The 21,060-nt window shown below is 39.8% G+C and overlaps 1 protein-coding gene across 1 annotated transcript in view; it reads right to left on the bottom strand.

Annotated features, from left to right (window-relative positions):
• MYPN (myopalladin) overlaps positions 1-21,060 on the bottom strand; it is a 140,921-nt gene that overhangs the window by 50,052 nt on the left and 69,809 nt on the right. The window contains exons 7-10 of the mRNA XM_006837459.1: positions 18,693-18,834; positions 16,686-16,709; positions 13,882-13,998; positions 12,562-12,919 (exon numbers count right to left, since the gene is read on the bottom strand). Of these exons, the coding sequence (XP_006837522.1) occupies positions 12,562-12,919; positions 13,882-13,998; positions 16,686-16,709; positions 18,693-18,834 (641 nt within the window). The remainder of the gene's footprint in view (positions 1-12,561; positions 12,920-13,881; positions 13,999-16,685; positions 16,710-18,692; positions 18,835-21,060) is intronic.

Below are 21,060 nucleotides of genomic sequence, written 5' to 3'. Positions count from 1 at the left end.
GTATAGGGTTTCCCAGGAGCAGTTGGTGGGTAGTGGTCCAGTGCTGATCCTACAGCACCACACCAGGACTCCAAATTAAAAAATGCTGGCATGTAAGTCACTAGTATGATAACAATAGTTATAGTGGAAGAATTATGATTGATTTTTCTTCTGTGTTTTCCAAATTTTCTGAAATGAGTGTTTTGCTTTCAGCTACTAAACCAAAAGATTGGCAGTTTGAATCCACTCAACGGCACTTCAGACAAAAGGCTGGGTGAGAGACTTCCATAAAATTATGCTGTTGTTATTATGTGCCGTCGAGTTGATTCCGACTCACAGTGACCCTATGTAGGGTTCCTAGGAAACCCTATAGAGCCGTTCTCTCTTGTAACACATAGAGTTGCCATGAGCTGGAATTGATTTGAGTCACAATGAGTCAGAAGCAGTAACTCGAAGGCACTTAACAACAACAACAACAACCGGGTTGTACAGCTTCAGGGGCATCATTCACACTCTTTGTGCCATGCAGTCTGCAGTTGTGCAATATGGCGGCTCTATAAACATGAAGGATGTTTATAGATTGTTGTTATTGTTGTTAAGCGCTGTTGAATTGGTTCTGATTCATAGTGACTCTGTACACAGTTTCTGAGAAGTGATTGGTGAGTTTGAACCACTGACCTTGAGGTCAAGTGCTTATCCCACAGTGCCACATAGAACAAAAAGTTCTTCTTTTTAGCAGTTCTCAAAGTTTTGATGACCTGGAGACAGTATTTCAGCTTTGGGATATAAAACATTGATGTGCGTTACGGAAGGGAAATTAATTTCAAGAGATGGTACTATGTCCCTTACGCTGCCTGGTGTGAGAGAAACCCTCAAAAAAGAACAGAGAGTGTCTTGTCTTCATCATCTCTTGGCTCAAAACTTTATTGATAAGATGATCATATGTCCTGATTCAGCCAACGCAGATCCAGTTTATGCCGGTTTTCCCAGCACAGTTATTAATAGTGCTCACTTCCACTCTAAATTGCCCTTGTTTGAATGATAAATACGGTCATTCTAATTACGAACATTGCCTTAAACTTTTCTTGTTGTTCCTAAACTGAGAAAGAAGATCAGGCTGGGAGCAGTCTCTCCATTTATAGGAACCTGAGTCACAGAGGCATCACATGACTGGCCTTAAGTCCCACAGACACTTCTGTCCTTGAAAGAGGAGATGAGTTTTTCCATGTATGCTATTTAATTTTTCTTTATATTGTTGTTGTTGTTAAGTGCCGTCAAGTTGGTTCAGATTCATAGTAACTCTGTGTAGGATTCCCAATGAGAGGCTGGTAGATTTGAGGTTAATAGTCCAGTGCTTATCCTGCAGCACTACACAAGGCACAGTTAATTGGTTGCTTTTGAGGAATGAAAATGTTTTAAAGTCAAATATGCATAAAGTTGCCAGGGCTACCAAACTTTGGTGTTTAGAAGTCCTTACTCTTGAAGACCACTGGCTAACTTCAAGCCCACTGAGGTTTTATAGAAGAGGTATTTGAGTTACATCAGAATTGACTTATGATGGGGTTGTCAGAATGCAACCCTGGAAACTACCATTACAGTGTAACCTTTGAAAGCTGGAACTTGACGGGACAGCCTTGATTTTCTGAGTTTCAGAGGTTTTCCACCATTGACAAGGTGCAATCTACCACTTTTCTATCACTTGGTTTGGTGGAAAATACTTGAGTTTTCCTGATCTGATAGGTTTCTGTCTTATATAGATCCCAGTATTTACAGGCTTAACTATACATGTTGCTTTTGGAACACACAAGATAACCTACTGAGTAAGTGATCTATTAAAATGTAAATGTTTCATTTTTCACACCATCAGCAAAGTCAATACCAACAACAGCAAAGGTGAACCAGAAGCTTCTCCAAATCTGGTGTGGTACTGTGGGCTAATGCATTGGACCTCCAGGTTGGTTTGAACCTTGTAAGGTTGGTGACTCAAATTCACCAGCTTCTCCCTGGAAACCCTATACAGGGACGATATGAGTCGGAACTGACTCGAAGGTACTTATCAACAACAGCAACAGCATATATATAAAAAATATCTTCAAAGACCGGAGTTCATTTCCTTTTCTATTACTGCTGACAAATGCTACATATTGTGCAATCCTCGGTCCAGCTATGAAAACTCTTGTCTTGAATGGAACTAAGAATTCAGGAGACTTAACCACTTGGCACAGTAAGCAAGGGTCCTATCCTTTTTAGAAGTCCTGGTGTGGCACTGTAGGATAAAGCACAAGGCTGGTGGTTCAAACTCACCAGTCACTCCTTGGAAACCCTGTACAGGGTCACTATGAGTTGGAACTGACTCAATGTCACTTAACAACAACAACAAAGCTACATGAATAATGTAATATAATAAACTTCTAATAAATCTCTTAAATTTTACAGTAGGTAAAAGATTTAGCAATCAAGAGAAGGAGAAATACATTTGTCAGATTTTCCTTAGAAAAGTATGCATAGTTAAATTTGTTTCTGCTGCTGTTGACATTCTTTTTTTGTTTTTAATGGAGCTCATCTTTCGTGGGTCATACTCTGTGCTGCTATAGCAAAAAGGCAAGTAGTATGTTATCTTCAGGATGTGTATATTGTAGTCTGGTTACGTTTTAATCTGATGATGCAGCCGGAATACTTGATTGTGGTTATGGAAATTTAAAAGGTAGCTATGAAACGTAAGTTATCTTAGAAATAAAAGGAAAATAAAGAGGGACCACAGTGTGGTCAGAGTGCTCCTTGGAGGCCAAGATGGCCAAACTTCTTCTCTCATACTTTGGACATATTGTCAGGAGGGACCAGTCGCTGGAGAAGGATATCATGTTTGGTAAGGTGGAAGGTCAGAGAAAAAGAGATGGACTGGCTAAGTGGCAGCATCGATGGACTCAAGCGTGGCAACAATAGTGAGGTTGGTCCAGGATCAGGCAGTGTTTCATTCTGTTATGCATAGGGTCCCTATGAGGCAGTAGAAACTCAATGGCACCTAACAACAACACAGTGTAGCTCCAACGTATAACCACTGGACTGTGAGCCACAGGGTTGGCAGTTCAAGCCCACCAGTCGCTCCACTGGAGAAAGATGAGGCTTCCTGCTCTGCAAAGACTTACAGCCTCAGAAACCTTATTTATACAGGGTTGCTATGAGTCAGAACTAACTCAACAACACTTAATAACAACAAAGAGGAACCAGGACAGTATTGGACAGCTCTTATTTTGTTTTAGTTACCATTGTACAAAAGCGAAGAATAAAGTTTCTTTTTTAAATAAGACTTTAAATAGCATGTTGTTGTTGTTGTTAAGTGCCGTCGAGTCGATTTCGAGCCATAGCGACCCTGAACAGGGTTTCCGAGGCTGTAAATCTTTACGGGAGCAGATCGCCTCATCTTTCTCCCACGGAGCAGCTGGTAGTTTCGAACTGCTGACCTTGCAGTTCGCAGCCAGATTCGTAACCACTACGCTACCAGAGCTCCTTTAAATAGCATGTTAGTCCTTACTATTCAATGCAGTATACCAGATTACAGAGTTACAAACCTTAAACAAGAGATACAAAGTCTAATGTTTTTCCTACCTAATAATTATTTTTGTTTGGACAAGTTTTATTTTCTTATTTCCTTAAACTGTATCTTGTTTCATAAAGACTTTAAACAACTGTCTAAGTTTGCTTATTCGACACATCAGGACAAGATACAATTCCTTTATCCAGTAAGCTTTTATGGAGTCTTCTGGGTTTCTGCTTTGCTAACTACTATGTTGTTGTTAAGTGCCGTTGAGTCGATTCCGACCCATAGCGATCCTGTATAGGGTTTCCAAGGAGTAGCTGGTGAGCTTGAACCACCAACGTTGCAGTTCAAACAACTTTGCAGTCTGCTGCATTAGCTCACAACGCCACACCAGGACTGCTATATGAGGTACAAATATGTGTGAGATAGTATGTACTACAGAAGGTTCAAAAATCTAGTTGGGGAAGAGTTAAAGGAAATAGATAGGTAAATACTGTTATATACACCTCCTACAGTAATAGTGATCTATTGTTGTTAAGTACTGTAGAGTTGGTTCCGTCTCATAGTGACCCTGCACAGGGTTTCCGAAGCTGTAAATATTAATGGGAGCAGAAAGCCTCATCTTTCTCCTAATAGTGATGCAAAGACAGACATGCAGACTGAAGGGGTATGGGATAGAGAGTGGAAATATACCCACAAATATATACAGGTTTGACAGGATAATTGTACACATGTATTTAATTTACCTTTGCTGCAAATATATCCATGAATGTGATGGAGATACAAGAGGCAAAGTTATAAAAACTTCTTAGATGTAACCAAATTCCTTGAAGGAATGAGTCCCTGGGCCTGCAGCCTCAGGATTTTAATTTTGGAGTCATCATGGTAATTGGCATAACGTAGTCCATAAAGACAATGTTCTATATCCTACTTTGGTGAATATCAACTGTAGTCTTAAAAGTTCATGAGCAACCATCTAAGGTGCAACTACTGGTTTCTCCCTGTCTGGAGGAAAGAAGAGTGATGAAACTCAAGGACACATGAAAACAGTCAATCCAATGGACTAATGGACTATACGAACTTCAGTTTCCACCACCCTAGACCAGAAGGACTAGACAGTGACCAGCTACCATTACCAACTGCTCTGAAAGGTCACATTAGAAGGTCCTGGATAGAGTGGGAGAAAAATGCATAGGAAAACTGAAAAATCATAAAGAAGACCAGGTTGACTGGTTGGGCAGAGACTGGTAGAACCCTGAAGAGTATGGCTCTTAGTCAGCTCTGGAAATGAACTCACTACTATGAGGCAATTTTCAGTCATTTGAGATTTTAAAAAAGGCAGCATTTATGCAAAGAAGGGTTAGGAAAGAAATAAGAAACACTGGGAGGAAGTGAGATAAATAATGTTACGTTGAAGGGATTACAATCAATGAGATGAAACAAAGTAAGTATGAATCGTTGAATGTCAAATGGATAATTTTCTCTGTAAATCCTGACCCAATTTACAATAAAAACTTAAGAAAAATCTAGCAGGAAAGAAAAAAAGAACCTTGTAGGGCATACATACATATAACACAAATAACCACTGGTTATTTATAATTCCCATGTGGATTCTATTAACTATTTACTAATGAAGGTACAAGGTGCAATGAAAGAATAAAGGAACGGAAGATTAATTATAAAGCACACCAGTTCTGAAATCCCAAGTAACACCTTGAATTTATAGTAACAACCTGTCATAAATTGCCACAAGCTCAGTTGCTCATCCCCTATTTATTCTTTTTGCTATGAGGATTTATGAAGTCAAGTTTTATATCCAAACTAGCTTTCTGAAGATTTGTCAGTTCTCTCAGGTTACCTTACAACACCTTCATTTTTAGCCCCATATGTGATTAAGAATATAAACTGCAGACAGATCTATGTCATAATCCTGGCTCTGCCATTTTTTATGTCTTAATTGTTCGGATCTTCATTTCCTCATAAGGAAATTAGAAATAAAGAATACCTCTTAAGGTTGTTGTGAAGGAGCTCTGGTAGCGTAGTGGTTACAAATCGGGCTGCGAACCGCAAGGTCAGCAGTTCGAAACTACCAGCTGTTCCGCGGCTGAAAGAGGAGGCTTTCTGCTCCTGGAAAGATTTACAGCCTTGGAAACCCTGTACAGGGTTGCTATGAGTTGGAACCGACTGCATGGCACATAACAACAACAACAACAAATATTGTTGTGAGAATTGATAAGAAAATATGAATACATCACCTGACAAATGAGTAATCAATAAATGGTAGCCCTTACAGTTTTCATTTCCTGAACTAAAAATATCCATTTTGAAACGTTTAAGAATGAAAGGCAAAGTTTCAGGATTTTAAGGGTGCTTCTTATTGTGATTTCTAGAATACAAAAGCATCAACTGTCAAGATGAAATGTTAAAACTGAGTGGCAAACACAACAAAGCAAACTTGGGATATGGTATCAAGTAATTTTGAGAGGACATTGGGCTACTGTCTCAGGCAGCATGTGCTCTCACGGCTTTCCAGGGCAGACTGTGCACGTCTCATCCCAATGTCATGTTCAATGACTTTCCACTGCTGCTAGCTGCCATAGAGTTGGCTCCTGACTCATGGGCACTCCATGACCAGCAGAGTGAAATCCTGTCTACTCCTGAGGCATCCTCCTGATTGGCTGTGGATTAGGCCAGCCTAATTAGCACAAACCCTTGTGACCTATAAGGTCTTAATTGGCTGGTTTTTGAGGGTAGATAACCAGGCCTTTCTTCCTAGGGTTACTCTTAGTCTGGACGCTACACTAAAACCTATTTAGCATCATGTTGTTGTTATGTGCCATCAAGTCAGTTCTGACTCACAGCGACCCTGTGTAGGGTTTCTGAGGAGCGACTGATAGGTTTGAACTGACGACTTTGTGGTTAGCCGTCCAGTGCTTATCCTACAGTGCCATACCAGGACTTCTATATTTAGCATCGTGGCAAGCTGTAAACCTCTACTGATAGATAGGTGTTGTCTGTGCAGGCAATGAATTGGGCAGAAGTTCAAACTGCAACTTCTACACAGAAGGAAAGAATCCTACCACTGAGCTACAAACACTGTTGTTGTTATTGCTAAGTGCCACCAAGTTGGTTCCAACTCATAGTGACCCTATAAAGGGTTTCTGAATGCTTATCCTACAGCGCTACACCAGTACACCCCAATGCTGTTAGCCATGGTAGTGGTGTGCCACCAAGTCAGTTCCGACTCATAACAACATTGTATAGGGTTTCCAAGGCTGTAAATCTTTATGGCAGCAGAAAGCCTTATCTTTCTTCTGTGGAGTGACTGGTAGATTCGAACTGCTGACCTTGCAGTTAGCAGCCCAGCTCGTAATCTACTATGCTATCAGGGTTCCTTCCTCAACGCTGTGGTGATGGTGGTGGTAGTGTGTCGTGGGTTTGGTTTGGACTCATAGTGACCCTGTACAGGGTTTCTGAGGCTGTACATTTTTCGGGAGCAGAAAGCCTCTTCTTTCTCCCATGGAATGACTGGTAATTTCGAACTACTGACCTTGAAGTTAGCAGCCAGACTTGTAACCACTACGCTACCAGAGCTCCTGTTAGTAGCTTAAAATTAGCCATAGTGGGAGTTGTTGTTGTTGTTAAGTGCCATCGAGTCAGTTCCGACCCATAGCGACCCTGTACAGGGTTTCCGAGGGTGTGAATCTTTACGGGAGTAGAAAGCCTCGTCTTTCTCCCGCAGAGCGGCTGGTAGTTTCGAACCGCTGACCTTAAGGTTCGCAGCCTGATTTGTAACCACTACGCTATCAGAGCTCTGTGCTACAAATCACAACTGCACCAGTTACATATTTGCAGCAGAGCTTAAAAGAAAACAAAAGATCTCACTGATTCCTGGGCACCATTGTGTGGAGAGTCAAATTGGCCTGGGATGGAATCGAGACATATTTATTACAATGTTTTAAAATTTAGGTCAATGTCTCTTAAACTTTGGCTTGCATCAGAATCCCCTGATTTGTTTTGCTGATGTTAAATGTTGTCAAGTTGGTTCCAATTTCAAAGAATCCTGTATAGGGGCTTCCAAGGAGCAGCTGGTGAGTTTGAACTGTCAACCTTGTTAGTAGTCTGGTGCTTATCCTACAGCACCACTCCAGGACTCCTGAATCCCGTAGGGTTTGCTGAAACACAGGTTTCTGAGCCCATCCCTAGAGTTTCTATGATTCCATAGGTCTGGGGTGGGGTCTGAGAGTCTGAATTTCTATCAAACTCCCAGGAGGTACTGTTGGCTGCTGGCCCCACTACCACACTTGGAACTGCAAGGCTCCGTGTGACTCCTAAGTGCCTTCAAGGCTAAGAACCACCATTTTAGAAGACACACTTGTCCCTAAAGCATCAGCTTTCCCAAACATTCTGATTTTTGTCTGACATTTTATTCACTTTATGTGTTAATTGTCATTTTATCCCTAGGGGTGTGTATGGTAGGGAGAAGACAGAAAGAATTGAAACTAATTGATTTCTCTAACTCTAGACCCATAATTTCTAAACTGACTGTACACTAAAATAATCTGATTCATTTTTTTTTTTAAGCTCCACTGTTTATTCTGGGGAGGAGTCCTGGTGGCACGGTGGCTAAGCACTTGGTTGCCAACCAAAAGTTCGGTGGTTTGAACCTACCAGCTGCTCTAGGAGAGACAGATGTGGCAATCTGGTTTTGTAAACGATTCATCATCTTGGAAACTCTATTGGGGGCAGCTCTATTCTGTTCTCGAGGGTTGTTCTGAGTCAGAATCAACTAGAAGGCAAGGTGTTTTGTGTTTTTGAGAGTTTTTATTTATTTATTTATTTAAATTCTAGAGTGTAGCCAGGATTAAGAACAATTGTTCTAGACAACTTGATAGTCAAGTTTCAGATTTCAAGGCCTGAGTATGTAGGCTTTGATGATAAAATGTTTAAACTCCCTTTCTGGTACAGTTTTAAGACTTAAGAGTATTTTTTCCATTTTCTATATGAATGAGAAATTGAAAGTACAAGCATAAAATGGTACCCTCAAGATTATTCAGAGAATCAATATTCTAATGTGAAGTCTGGGAAGTTAAAAGTAGTAAGAGAAGGCTATAGGCATGTAGATTCACAAATGATGTGGGAGGGATGGAGAGGAGGTGTCGGTGTGCATGTATATTTATAATTATACCAATATATAAGGAGCTCTGGTAGCATAGTGGTTACTAGTCGGGCTGCCAACCTCAAGGTCAGCAGTTTGAAACAACCAGGGATTCTGCAGGAGAAAGATGAAGCTTTCTGCTCCTGTAAAGATTTACAGCCTTGGAAACTCTGTACAGGGTCGCTGAGTTGGAACGGACTCCACAGCACATAACAACAACAACAAGAGAAAAAAGGGAGTCCTGGTGTGGTTCTGTAGGATAAGCACTTGATCACAAAGTAGATTTGAATTGCAAGGTTGGCAATTCAAATTCACCAGCCCCTCCTTGGAAACCCTATACAGGGTCACTATGAGTCAGAACCAACTTGACAGTACAGCATTTAACAACACCAAGCAACAAGTGAAATAAGAAAAAATTAACGTGAGCAAAAAATACTAAAAAATATATATATTTCAGGACAGCGAATTATTTATTATAACAATTCTAGCAAAATTTCTTCATTATATGAAGTATTGTAAATCCTCATGCCTGGAATCTTGGTGTGATGCTGTAGGATAAGCACTGGACAGCTAACCACAAGGTCGGTTGTTCAAACCCACCAGTCGCTCCTTGGAAACTCTATACAGGATCGCTGAGTCATAGCCGACTCAACAGCTTCAACATGCTGTGTGATTAGGCTTCACATGCATGTGATTATGGGCCCATTTTGAAGTGAGTTGTTAATGAAGCAAGATTAAGGTGGAACTAAGGAATCCTAGTGTGGTGCTTTAGGTGTGGTAAGATAAGCGCTGGACTGTGAACCACAAGGTCGGCAGTTCAAACCAACCAACTGCTCCACAGAAACCCACTTGACGGCACTTAACAACAACAACTAGGCACTTAACAACAACAAGTCGCTCTGGTAGAGTTGTTGTTGTTAAGTGCCATGGAGTCAGTCCCGACTCATAGTGACCCTGTCTGGGGTATCCGAGGAGTGGTTCAAACCGACCTTGCGGTCTAGAACATTAACCCACAGCGCCACACCAGGACTCCTTTGGTACCATAGTGGGTTATAAGTCGGGCCACAAGGTCAGCAGTTCGAATCTAAACAGCTGCTCCATGGGAGAATGATGAGGCTTTCTGCTTCCATAAAGATTTACAGCCTCAGAAATCCTATACAGGCTCTATAGCACATAATCACTACCAACAAGCAAGGATAAGTAAGGATTATGGTGGAACCAAAGATTAAGGATGTCCCCACCTTACTAGAGGGTATGACTCAAGTCACTACCCTTAGATTCCCTGGGGGCATGGTGTGCCTCCAGTTTACAGGACTGTCAGTTCGTGAGACTTTTGGCCCGTTTCCTGACCTGATTCACCAGTTCCCACAGCCTCATGCATCAACAGCCTGTTGTCTGATCTGCCAATTTGGGTTCCTCAGCTCCCGAAATTACGTGGGTGAGAAGATTCTCCCAGACTGATCTCTGCACTACAGATGTGAGACTTGCCGGTCTATACAATTGTGTGAGCCAATTGTCCTTACTGCTCTGAGGTTTGTGAGCTGTTGCAACATGTTGCAGGTCCCTGGGACGTGAGGGAGGGAGGAGTGATGAGTAATATTCAGGATCATGGAATGGTAAAACATGTTGGAAAAGTTAAAAAGTTGGGATATCATTAACCTTCAACTCTTAGGGTCCAACCTAGTGCTGATCTTTCTAAAAGAAATTACTCATGCAAAAGATACAATGCTGAGGATTAGACTTCTAAAGGGCATTGCTATGGAATTTAGCAGAAATATTTTGACATTAATTGGAAGTCTTGTGTAGCAGACACTGCTGGTTAGTTTTCCATTCAAGTCTCCTTTTTGTGAAGGAACACTTGGTGGGAAATGCATCTAGTTAAAGACCACATTCCCTGGGCTTCTTTGCAGCCAGTAGACTCTATGACTACGTTCTAGCTGAGATCTAAGCAGAAGATTTGAGGTGGGACTACTAAGAAAGGGGTGCTGACATCTGGATCCTGTACTTCTGCCCATTTTCCCTTCCTGCTGCTTGAAATGCAGACAGGTGGTCCATAGTCAGCCATCCCAGACCACAAAGGGATCTGGAGCAGAAACCAGTGCTGACGCTGGTAGAGCAGAAGACAAAAGGAGGCTTAGTTCTTAATGACTAGGGAGCCACCAGATCAGTTCCACACTGCTCACCTAATTCCTTTATGTGAAAGAAAACAAACCCTTATGTCTTTATTTCACTGTTAGCTTAGGTTTTCTGTAACATGGTGCTAAACTAATCCTAACTGACATCCCAATAATCCTCCAGAGGAGGCAAATCCCACAAGGTTGTTTTGGCTCCCTGTTTTCCATAGCTCCCTTCTCTGACTGCAGCCCCCACCCACAACCACAGTGCGGCTCTTATTTTACCCAGTATAAATCCTTGCACGGCTGAGTGGGGGTGACAGGGGTGTGAGGGTGTGTGTGGGAGTGTTACCTGAGCAGACTAGACCAATCGGAATTTGGGACTGAGCCACAGAGAATGATTCTGTTAGTAGTGGAACTTGACACAGATCCTGATTTAAAGCGAGGACCTGACATGATGGGCCAGGTGTGAACTGAAGGGTCTTCAAAGAAAAAGAAATGGAGCCGATGTGCAAAGAGGAAACAAGGAAGTACTCAGAGAGCTTGGTGCTGTGAATGGAGAACGGGTTGACCATGTGACCCCCAAGTGACAGAGGAGCAGTTCTCTTTCTCCATTGAGGTCCGGGCTGGATTTTGTTTTCAATCCCTGCCTATACTCCTACACTGACCTCTTCTTTACTTTTTACTTTTTAATCTACTTTAAGTAGATTCCTGTTTACTGTGATGAAATTTTGAGGGGACAGAGACATTTTTGGATAAGACTTGCTGAAAGGCATGTTCCGTAATATTTAACGTAACATCCAGAATTTTGCTTTATCTCTGATAGCGTAGTGGTTACGAATCGGGCTGAGAACCTCAAGGTCAGCAGTTTGAAACTACCAGCTTTTCCATGTGAGAAAGGTGAGGCTTTCTGTGCCTGTAAAGATTTACAGCCTCAGAAACCCTGTACAGGGTCGCTATGAGTCAGAACTGACTCTATGGCACAAACCACCAATGGTAAGAAAAATACAAAACTAAAAAACATGCACTGCTTCCAATGACCACTCCATAGTTGGCACTGAGAAACACAGACTGTGGGCACCGTGACTGCAGATACCAATGCTGATATTTAAAGGGTTACATAATTCTAAACATAATGGCTATCATCTTGATGTATTGATGAAACAGAACATAATAGTATCATCATGTTCTGTATTTGCTTTGACATGCATGAACATTAAACATTGCAACACAGTTTTGACAGACTCTTGAGTGTTAAGGTGGGTGAGACATCAGGCTCCTAAGGCAAATTTGAAAATTCTGACTCCTGTTTCTTTCATTCTATTATATGTACATGAAACCTACTGATGTTACCATCATGCATCCATCAATAGCAAAGAACTGTTTTTAAAAGACTAAAATAAAAGGCTTGGTTCATTAAAAACAACTGATGATTCTTAGGTTAAAGCAGAAATAGAAAATATAAGGATGAAACTATAAACAATTAGGATTATTAGACACAAGAACAGGCTTCATAAGCAGGTAGAATGTTTTACCTGGAGGCCTCTGATGTTAGACAAATGTCTTTCTGAGCCAGTTTAGGTGTAGTATTTCTGGAAGGTAGAATATTAATTTAAAAGATGGTACTGATAGGGTGCTTACATTGATGTAAGCATGTGTTTGCAAAGCATTTAATATGTATTTTCCCTTTCACAAGGTCCATCATTTTAAAAAGGACAGACTCAAGAGATGCTTACAGAAGCTTTTAGTTCTTTATCTTAATTTTTACTTACAGTTTTGGTTTAGCCAGGACTGGAGGGGGCTCTTTGATGGGCGAAGAAGGTTCAGAGATTTTTGCTGCTTGTCCATTGAATCTCTCTGGGAAAAAATTGGGCCTGCTGTGATTGGTGGTAGGCATCCCACCCTCTGAAGATGCTTCACTTTCTTTGTCATCTTCAGGCAGATTGAAGTGCACACGGAGTCCAATCCGTGAGCTGGATCGGGGTTCGTTGTGGTTCACCAGAACCCCTTCGAGTTTGGGCTTGGGTGGTTGTTCCGGGTTGGGTGGAGACGGCTGCTGCTCGATGGCAGTCAGGTTGTTGATAGAACTGGCTGAGTGAAGAGACCCATTAGTGCTGAGCTCTTCATTTCCTAAAAGGACAATCACAGGACCTAGCGGTTAGCCTTAGCCTTATCCCTGAGTTGGGCATCTATACAAATGGAAAAATATTTAAATTGGGTGAGTATACTAATGGGAAAATGTTTCTCAAAATCAGAGAACATAATCTGGACATTAAAGAATGAAGAGGATACAGGGGAAAAAAAGAGAACTAAACTAAAAATCGAAATATTATTTTGAGAGGAATTTTATAAGACCAAGAAGATGATATTTAGGAGTATAAAGGAGTGTGGGTGGCATGGTGATAAAGCACTCGGCTGCTCACCGAAAGGCTGTAACAAGAACACACCAGCTGCTTTGAGGGAAAAAGATGCGGTAGTCTGTTTTTATGAGCATCATAACCTTTGAAATCCTATATACCCACTAGTTAGGTTCCAAAGGCCAGGTTGTTAGGTGAAAATCAATGTTATGCAAAAATGGAGGATGACTACATTGTTACATTATTGCCATATCATGTCATTATGTAACTGAGAATCACAGACCAGCCAAGTTTACACATTTCTCTCATCTCACACCTCAGCATTCATTATTGCCAACTTAAGTCGTTAAAGTGCAAAATTCTCAGATGGCAGATCTTTTACTGTCAATGTAAACGTGAAATGTCAATAATGATGTCATCAATAAGTGAGGAGTATGCGTAGGGAAGTTCTACTCTGTCCTTTAGGGTCACTGTGAGTCTGAATAGAATCCATGGCAATGGGCATCACAGACAATAGCAGGTATAACTGTGGCAATGGTGTGGTGGTGATTCTAAATGCAAGAAGAAAAGGCTGTGGAAAATGGAATATTGTTCAAGATTATTTCCCTTGATAACTTAAATATTTTTAGGAGAGTTAAACTAGTTTCATATGAAATCAGTAAGTAAGGCTTATACAAACTCTATATTTATATGGGGGTCAAGTCTTAACTGTTAAGGCATTTAAGGAGCCCTTACCTCTCACATTTAGTTGTGCGATGCTTGACACGGTGCCATATTTGTTGCTTGCAGTACATGTGAAGCACCCAGAATCCTCTGCAAATACCTCAGCAATAACCAAAGTACAGATCTCCTCTAGAGGCCAATAAAACAGAATGGTTAATTATGGAATATACTGCTATCAGATCATGATTAATGTAAGAAACTGGTTATTTAAATTTTCCTAACGTAATCAGTTAAAACAATTATTTGATTGAATTGATGGATTAGCAGGTAGAATGAGTCAAAGGATGAAGATCCAATAACTGCATACAAACAAACTGATCTGTATTAAAAGGGAATTACAAAGTAAAGAGCTCTGGTAGCGTAGTGATTACGAATCGGGCTGCTAATCTCATGGTCAGCAGTTCAAAACTACCAGCTGTTCCGCAGGAGAAAGATGAGGCTTTCTGCTCCTGTAAAGATTTACAGCCTTGGAAACCCTGTACAGGGTCGCTATAGGTTGGAACTGACTCCATATCACACCACCACCACATAATAATAATATAGTAAGTTATATATCATCGATTGTCAGGCTATCTTCTAATTTTATAGCATGAGTCCAGAAGACAGAAAATAGAATAGAGTAACAATCGACATGAAAAGCCACAAAAACAAGTGAAGAATCAAAGCCTGGAAGTTAAAGAAAGGGACCAATAAGGCATTTCTAAATCCAGGCCTCTCTCTGTTTTCATGGGGAACTTAGGCAGTGAGGCAATTTCAAACAAAAGCCACAATTTACAACTGGATAACAGATCCATTTTTTTGCTTCAGAGAGATTGACATAGCACTTCTAGAAAAGGAGCTAATAGTATTTAGCTGAGAGAGTCATTTGAAATTTGGAATAAAAGAAGAGTGAAATGATTATCTTCTGTTATAATGCTATGGATATTCTTTATGGATTATTCTGATAGACGGTATAAGCCCCTGCCAATAATTACACAGCTTGATTCCAAGATAGAGCCATCCTACTGAAGCCTGAAGTTATTACAATACATATTCCTTGATAACTGAAGAAGAGGAAGTATAAGACAGTAGTATAACCCCCTCAGATATCATTCAATACACCAGACATTAAAAACAAAGTTATTAAAATGCAGATTGTATTCAGAGGGGCATCTCAGTGCTTCATGAGAATGAAACTGAATGATGAGCTGAACTACCTGTAAGAAAGCTGGCCAGGAGACTGATACAGACAGTATTGAGTGCCTTAGTCAATAACCTCTCACCCTTTCTTCCTTTTTAATAGCATGCTGGTATTGTCCCACCCTCCTGGATGCTTTCCCATGGGCTTTAAGGCAAGCTGGCCTCTCTTGGCCTTGAGTGGTGAATTCCAATTTGTACAAGTCTGTGTATTTTTGCTAAGTGGTGGCAAAAATTTGGTCATTGAGATGTGAGGGCAAGTTTGCTGGTGAGAGTCTCGGCAAGTTTTCCTTATTCTTTATGCGGGACAAAAGGTAGCGGTATTCCCTATTTTTGTCTGTTGATATTGTCATCTGCGATGGCAGAATGGAATTTAAATAAAAAAAAAAGGTTTAGCCGCTGGTGACTACTGAGCTGCATTTCTTATGGATTCTTTTTATGTGGAAAAATAATTTTTGTTGTTGTTGTTGCTTAAATTGGCTAAGTCAGACCTTCTTTACTTGCTACCCAAAGAATTTAAATGATGGGAAGGCAAATCTTTCTTTTAGGGCCTCTCTGTCTTTTTCTAAGCCCTTGGTCTGGGCTTCTTTTTCTTGTTTCCCTGTTGAAATATTCAGACTCCTGCTCTCAGAAAATGATCTGATAAACTCATTCTCACTACTCTATACTATATTGGTCTGCTAAGATATAATAATCTGTTTTGAAAGGGTATTTGCTTATATAACCAGTAAGAAAGCACTCTCTAACTGGAAACTTTAGGAATTATGCCATTGTAGTTGTTTGGAGTGGAGACCTTTTTTGAATGACTCTGAAATTATTTTCTGTATGGGACTGTCTAATGAAAAATCCAGTTTGGGATGGAAGTGTTAAAGTTCTAAAATATTTTCAAGGGTAAAATACTCTTCACTACAAGCAGTTCAAGAGGAAAAACTACATCTGGTTTTCATTATGTATTCCCCAAGGGCCAGGTCTGCAATGCAGATGTCCAGGGTTGACTTCTGGAATGTCTTTCCATTCAGTTGTCAGAAAAGAGAATTATAATAATAAAATTCTTCCAAGGGATACAGATATAATCAGATTGTTCAAGATGGTCACCAGAGATGGCATTTAGATGTTTATATAAGTGGGTTGTGAGTGCCTTGCATTATTTAGAGGTAAGAACTTTACCTACAAAATGTTACTTACAGCTCATCTCTAGTATCCTCCCAACCAAACCTAATAACATCACAGGCATTTTATTGAAGCTCTGCAAATTTCTAAATCTGATATGCAAGCTTAGAGACATAGAAGCTGTAGAATTAGAGTTGACCTAACATTATGGAAATTACTCTGCCTCATTTAAGAAGTCATGAATAGGTAGAATCTGAGCACAGAGATAAAATATTCTTAAGAAACACTCTTCAATTACCAAGTAACAGACTCTTCATATTGGATATTGAATATAGGTATTCCAAAGTTTCATATGTTCCCCTTTTTCCCTTTCCTTATAGTAATAGCTAGAATCAGTTTGGTTCTTTTTATCTAAAACTTTTCCTAATTTTTTCCTTGTTCTTGACAAAGGAGTAATTCCTATTCGTTATCATACATTTATCAAATCACTGAACACATACTTGTGCATTAAAATAGAAAAGATCTTTTACCTGGCTCTGCCATGGACCGAGGTTCTGAAAGAGGGAGAAAAAAAACAAAAACAAGAGGCTTGTGAGCATTTGTTTTATTAAGGACCTATCTATTCATCAGAAGCTTCTTACAGCACTCTAAGCAACAAAGACAGAATGAGCATCACAGGGTGGCAGCTAAAGAGCAGTTATGATACCACACGTGGGGACACACCTGAGCTTCACTTAGGGTAAGTTTTCCTACCTAAGGGGGGAAATTTTACAGTGTTAGATGGGACTGACAACCAACCTGCTTTTATTGGTACTCCATCTATTATTTGAAAAAGGGTTCATGATGATTGAGAAGACATTTCTGGTTTTGGGCTCTACCATCTTAAAATAATGTAGAATATGCCTCCTGCTCATCAAGAACATCAAGATAGGTTCCTTGAGAGCGGACTCTTTATCTTAAAATTCTTTGGTATTCCTGAAAGTGCCCAGTGCAGTACCAAATAAGGTATTTGATGAATGTTTATAAAATTGCAGACACTTAATAACAATTCGCTGAACTTTACAATCTTTTACACTAACAAAACTGTTGAAGTTTTTTCCTTTTCATTTTAAATGGTTTCCACAATATAGTATTGTTGCTCCAACTGGTGGTAAAACTTGATAGTTCTGATTCATGTGTTGGATTAATTTAAATACTATTATTTTGTGATAGGTAGAAAGAAATAACACAGCAGCCAATCAATTTCAATGTATTATATGGTAGAAACGAAGTGAAAGCACTACATAAATACACATGATAAGAAATTTAAAACAAACCACTTGAATATATAAATAAGAAATACAAAGACCCAGTCAAATATGAAAAAGAGGTCCATCCCACATCTAATTGATAAAAGGCAAATTAAAACAAGTGGTCCCGGGACAACTTTGGCCTATAAAATTTATGAAGGTGGAAAGGAAAAAAAAAAAAAGTTAATGCCCATTTTGGTGAAGATCTAATATAGGTAGGACAGGATGTGTCCCAGTTTAACTGGGGTTGATATGGTTTATGCCTGGCGTCCCTGTGTAATTAGTAATAGCATTCTCTTTCACTTTAAAAACTGTCCCAGTTTGCATGATTTGTTGTGTGGTCGTTGTATAGTTCAACCTTTGGATGGCATCTTGACAACATACAATTCAAAAACTTTTCATTCTATTTTTTTCCCATGAACTTTTTGAAGCCCTCCTCAAGAAGCAAATGTGAATTTATATGAGCAATTCCAGTATTAGAAATTTATTTCAAGGTTATAACTATAGATATTCATAAAAATTTGCTCTATGAACATGCATTGATATGCAGTTTAGAATAATTAAAACTAGTGAACAATCTATGTTCTCTACAATGTTGTTGTTGTTAAGTGCCGTTGAGTCGGTTCCGACCCATAGCGACCCTGTACAGGGTTTCTGAGGGTGTAAATCTTTACTGGAGTAGAAAGCCTCATCTTTCTCCCGCGGAGCAGCTGGTAGTTTCGAACCACTGACCTTAAGATTCGCAGCCCGATTCGTAACCACTACGCTACCAGAGCTCCTTCTCTACAATAGACTAACTAAATATGTAATTGAATGTTGCCAATTTATTTTTAAAATAATTTAAAGAAAAATTTAAAAATAATTAACATGAAAAGATGTTCATGAAATGGGTAAATAAAAATTACAGAGTATGATTTTTTAAATTCTGAAACATACAGATAGAAAAATTCTGATTGCATCAAAATTTAACAGTATTTGGGATTTGGGGGGAAGCAGGATTGTAGGTGATTTTAGTTTACTCTTTTGATCATTCCCGTTTTTAGCTAGTTGTTAAGTAGTTGTAAAAATCGATGTCTAAGAACAAATTACCAACAATTCAGGGATGGTTAAAGGTGACGGTTAATAATGCCACTGAATTTTAGATGCAAAGTTCGTAAAAATGTCAAATGCTTTGTTACATATGCATTTACCACAATTTTTTAAAAAAGTACAAATTATAAGAAAAATAATTTTTAAACATCGACTTACTTTTTTGTAAAATCCTGAAATCTGGAGAATCTTCTATCAAGGTCCCTTCTCTATACCACTCAACCTTTGGAGAGGGAGCTCCTTTTACTCTGCATTCGAAGACAACCAGCTGACCCTCAGAGGCAGACAGATTTTGTAGCATCTGTAATGAGAAGACTATTGCTATTACAATGGCATATTGCTTGATAGCTAAGAAAGAGGAAGTAGAAGACAGTAGTATAAACCCTTAAAGACTATTGTGACAACCAAAATTTACACATTCTTGGAACCTACTTCCACTGCTGATTTAAAAAAGCAAACAAAGTTTGAATTTTCTCCAAATCCTCCATATCCCTGGCAGCTTCAGTTCTGGGGAAGTACATGAAGTCTATGCATTTTTGCATAATGCTCTTGGGCCCACATTAAGCTCTCAGCTTCAGTGATTGGTAGATTTATCATTGTTGTTGCTGTTAGTTGCATACAAGTTGTTCCCAACTCCTGGTGACCTTACATATGACAGAATGTAAACTTGTCCAGTCCTGCGCCAGCTTCTTGATCATTGGCATGTTTGTTTTTCTTATTCAGAGTTTATGTGGAGGCTTCCAAAAGTTCATGGAAAAATTCCATTATCTTCCAGTTTGCCACAAACTTTTTTTTTTTTTAAGTTTTTATTGTGAATTATGTGGGTTTGTGGGTTTACATGGAAGAACATCAGTTTAAATTCATCCTATCGTATTTCGTTTTATTGCAATGATCACAATCCCCTCCATGCTTCATCAAATAACCAAAGGATACACCCAACAGGCTCACTGCCCCCACCCCGGCCATCAGTACACAGACTCTCTCCCTCCCTGAGTCCAGTGTCCCCAGCCGCTCCATCTGTCCATGTCATCATTTCTGTCTCCATCCCTGGCATCACTGCCTCTCTGGGTAGGGTCATGTTCTCCGTTCTCTCTTGAAGGTCCCAGGGACCTCCGCTTCTAGGCTGCAAAATCAATCACTCCCCTCTTTTTGTCAAAAAACATCTACCTCTACATTTTTGACCCTCACAGTCAGTCCTGATGGCAATTATTCACTATTGTACCACAAGAGTCTTATCCCCATTTCCTTTCACCAGCTCTGTCCCAACAGATTGGAAATCATTCCGTGGAGATTCTACCTATCCCTGCCCCGTCTGGAACTAGGCTCCCTCTTGAAAGCTTGTAAGCCAGTCACTTCTTGCCTTTATAGCCCCCCCCCGCCATTTTGCATAGCCAATGTCTAAGTTGCCCATCCCTGTCAACCCTGTGTACCAAGGGGGTGGGAGTGATCCTTACTATAAAATTTTGTTCCCTTTTTCAGCAAAAAGAACATATCCAGATCAGTCATGAGGTACAATGCTGTCTGTGATAGGATAATATCCATGTGCCTACAGGGAAGACCAGTTAATACCACCATTATTCAAATTTACGCAACAACCACTAAAGCCAGTGAGGATGAAATAGAAGAATTCTACCAACTTCTTCATTCTGAAGTTGATCAAACATGCAATCAAGATGTATTGATCATTACTGGTGATTGGAATGCAAAGATTGGGAGCAAAGAGGAAGTAATTTGGAAAATATGGCTTTGGAGCTAGAAAATGATGCTGGAGAACGCATGATAGAATTCTGCAAAACCAATGATTTGCTCATTTCAAATACCTTCTTTAGACAGCATAACAGATGACTATACACATGGACTTCACCAGATGGAATACATAAAAATCAAATTGACTACATCTGCAGAAAGAGACGACGGAAAAGCTCCATATCACCAGTCCAAACAAGGCCAGGGGCAGACTGTGGAACATACCATCAATTGCTCATATTTAAATTCAAACTGAAGCTGAAAAAAATGAAAATAAGTCCAGAAGAGCCAAAATATGACCTTGAATATATCCCACTTGAATTTAGAGATCATCTGAAGAACAGATTTGATACATAAAACACTAAAGACCGAAGACCAGAAGAGTTATGGGATGACATCAAGAATATTATACATGAAGAAAACAAAAAGCCATTGAGAAGACAAGAAAGAAGGAAAAGGTCAAAATGGATGTCAGAAGAAAAACTGAAACTTGCTCTCCGCCATAGAGATGCTAAAGCAAATGGAAGAAATGAAGAGGTCCAAGAGCTCAACAGAAAATTTCAAAGATCAGATGGAGAAGATAAAGCCAAATATTACAGCAAAATGGGCAAAGATCTGGAGTCAGGAAACCAAAAAGGAAGAACACGCTCAGCATTTCTCAAGCTGGGGGAACTGAAGAAAAAATCCAAGCCTCGACTTTATTGAAAGATTATCTGGGCAAATTATTGAATGATGCAGAAAGCATCAAGAGAAGATGGAAGGAATACACAGAGTCACTGTA

Source organism: Chrysochloris asiatica, unplaced genomic scaffold, assembly GCF_000296735.1.
Source record: "Chrysochloris asiatica unplaced genomic scaffold, ChrAsi1.0 scaffold00020, whole genome shotgun sequence".
NCBI lineage: Eukaryota > Metazoa > Chordata > Mammalia > Afrosoricida > Chrysochloridae > Chrysochloris > Chrysochloris asiatica.
Note: the sequence above shows the minus strand (reverse complement) of the source record. Positions and strands in the feature narration are given on the sequence as shown.